Source organism: Dinoponera quadriceps, unplaced genomic scaffold (assembly GCF_001313825.1).
Source record: "Dinoponera quadriceps isolate SergipeBrazil2010 unplaced genomic scaffold, ASM131382v1 scaffold10554, whole genome shotgun sequence".
In the NCBI taxonomy this organism is placed as follows: Eukaryota; Metazoa; Arthropoda; class Insecta; order Hymenoptera; family Formicidae; genus Dinoponera; species Dinoponera quadriceps.
In genome coordinates, this window is record NW_014564310.1 from 2,898 (window position 1) to 5,009 (window position 2,112).

Below are 2,112 nucleotides of genomic sequence, written 5' to 3' on the forward strand. Positions count from 1 at the left end.
CATAAGCAGAAGGCGATGCTCCGTGCTCATTTCTGCGATACGAAAGACTCTTACATCCAATGCTGCATATGTCATGTTCTTGGTGTAGCAAAAGTAATCAATACAACTTTTTACTCCCCGGCCTACTGACTCAAAAGTTATTTTATGGATATTGTTATGGCGGAAAAAGGTGTTGCCAATACTCAGCTCATTATTAATACAGGATTCCAGCATTCTTTTGCCATTGTTATTGATGGTGCGTTCTGCTCCATGTTGCCTCATACATCCATGTCCCCAACGCATCCTATTACCAATTTTAGCATTCCATTCCTCCATCACAATAACATGTCAGCTTCTTTCCCTGGATTTGTCTATAGTCTTTTGCAAATGCACATAGAATTGCTCTTTATCTACTTCTTCCATATCTGAATTTGGGGCGTAGACCTGCACCAGCGTAATGCTTTCTTCCAGTTCCACATCCACTGAGATTAGTCTTGAGCTGATAGGTTCCCAGCCTGTCACTTTGTTTTCTACTGCTTCAGACATAATAATGGCTACTCCTTCCTTCGCCCGCACATTCCTGCTGACTCCTGAATATCTCATTACGTGTCTTTTATCCAAATTAATTTGGCCACTACCCTTCCTCTTGGTTTCACTAACTCCAAGTATGGCAAGCTTGTACTTCTCCATTTCTTCAGCTATCTCTACCCCCTTTCCAGTAAGTAATGTCACATTCCAAGTACCAATTCTCATATACCGTTTCGCGCCAAGTTGCATCCGTGATATCCGTCCGGCTACTCTCATTTCTGAATATTAGCTTTCGCTCCACATGGGTTAGTAGCAGTACGGAAGCTAGCATGATAAGGGGCCTGCACTATTGGCTGTCATGCCAGCCCGTTTTCTGTCAGGGTATCCTTTAGCCAAGGTTCCCTTAGCCTTTAGGGTCCCCTCCCTAACTGCAAGGCAGCAGGTTGTGGTTTGCAGTTCCTCTGCCTACTCCGCCGTTGGGGTGTTTACAAAATACCTTCTTCCGCCTTCGCAGTCATTGATTGCCAATCTCTAATGAATTTATGTGCCATTTCCTGCACGAAGGCTTCATTTGGCCTCCAAAGGGAGAACTCCTCCGTCCATAGCCGTTGGTCCCCCTCTGGTTGTCAGGTTTGGTATTAGCGGCCCGATCCTCGGCCAGACAGTCGCAAGTAGTACCGTCTATTGTCACATACGGTAACAGGATGATCCGGACCTGACCGGGACAAGAAGAAATACAAGACGCGCTAACTGTACTTGAAGGTTCAAACGAAGAACAGCCTCCGATACACGTCATAACCGAACGCGAATTTCCGTTCAATGAATTCAATAATAGTGTGTTGCAAGTAACTTCACACGTTAAGCGACAAAGAGACTTGCCGAGTAATTTGATTAATTTGAAATTCTTGGGTACTTTGTGTTTTATTTTCTCGTTTTTGCCTCTCGTTGTTATTTTTGCTTTCGATGGATGGGTCTCCTTGATTTGTTCCACACCTATCTGTGGAGGCGTTATTTGTACTTTATCGCCCCTCGCGACGTTCGAAGTTAGGTGCAGCGTATTCAGCCGGCTTCCCATGCAGTTTCCAGCAGCCCATGCAGCTTCTTCGCGTGTATGTCCTACCTTTTACAGTGTGTGCAATATTTTCCCATCGCGTTTACGCGAGGGCGTTCACTTAATGTTGGTAGGGTAAATCGGTTAGCGTAACGGTTGGTACGACAATCCTTCCCTAGATGTCCTATTTGGCCGCATTTATGACACGTCGAGTGTCTAGTGTTTTCTCGGGCCCGCGGATGTGTCGTCGATCGATTATTATATGAGAGTGCAGTTTCCCGATTATTATAGTAATTCGTTAGTCCTTTCACCTTTTCTTTCTTCATAGATCCGGCGATTGCTTCTGCCAGTGTAGCGGGAGTTCGGTATCGTAATATGGTTTGCAGCTGATCATTTTGCCCGAGTTGATAATTTATTAGCGTTTGAGGTATTATGTATTCGTGTATGGTTCTTTTTTCTGTCGGGGTGTAGAATGCACCTTCAGTGGCTGACTCTAACAATACTGCTGCTAGTCTATCAACTGTCTTTCCGTAGTCTCGCGCGACTTCTCCGGG

General features: G+C 45.1%; 1 protein-coding gene across 1 annotated transcript; it reads right to left on the reverse strand.

The window, feature by feature from the left end:
* Positions 1-327: 327 nt before the first annotated feature.
* LOC106751282 (craniofacial development protein 2-like) lies at positions 328-783 on the reverse strand. The gene has a single exon (XM_014632145.1). The coding sequence runs from the start codon at positions 781-783 to the stop codon at positions 328-330; it is 456 nt and encodes a 151-aa protein (XP_014487631.1).
* Between the last annotated feature and the right edge of the window lie 1,329 nt (positions 784-2,112).

What these genes read in the sequence shown, in the direction of transcription:
- LOC106751282 (XM_014632145.1), bottom strand. Translation starts at nt 783, where the DNA reads ATGAGAGTAGCCGGACGGATATCACGGATGCAACTTGGCGCGAAACGG.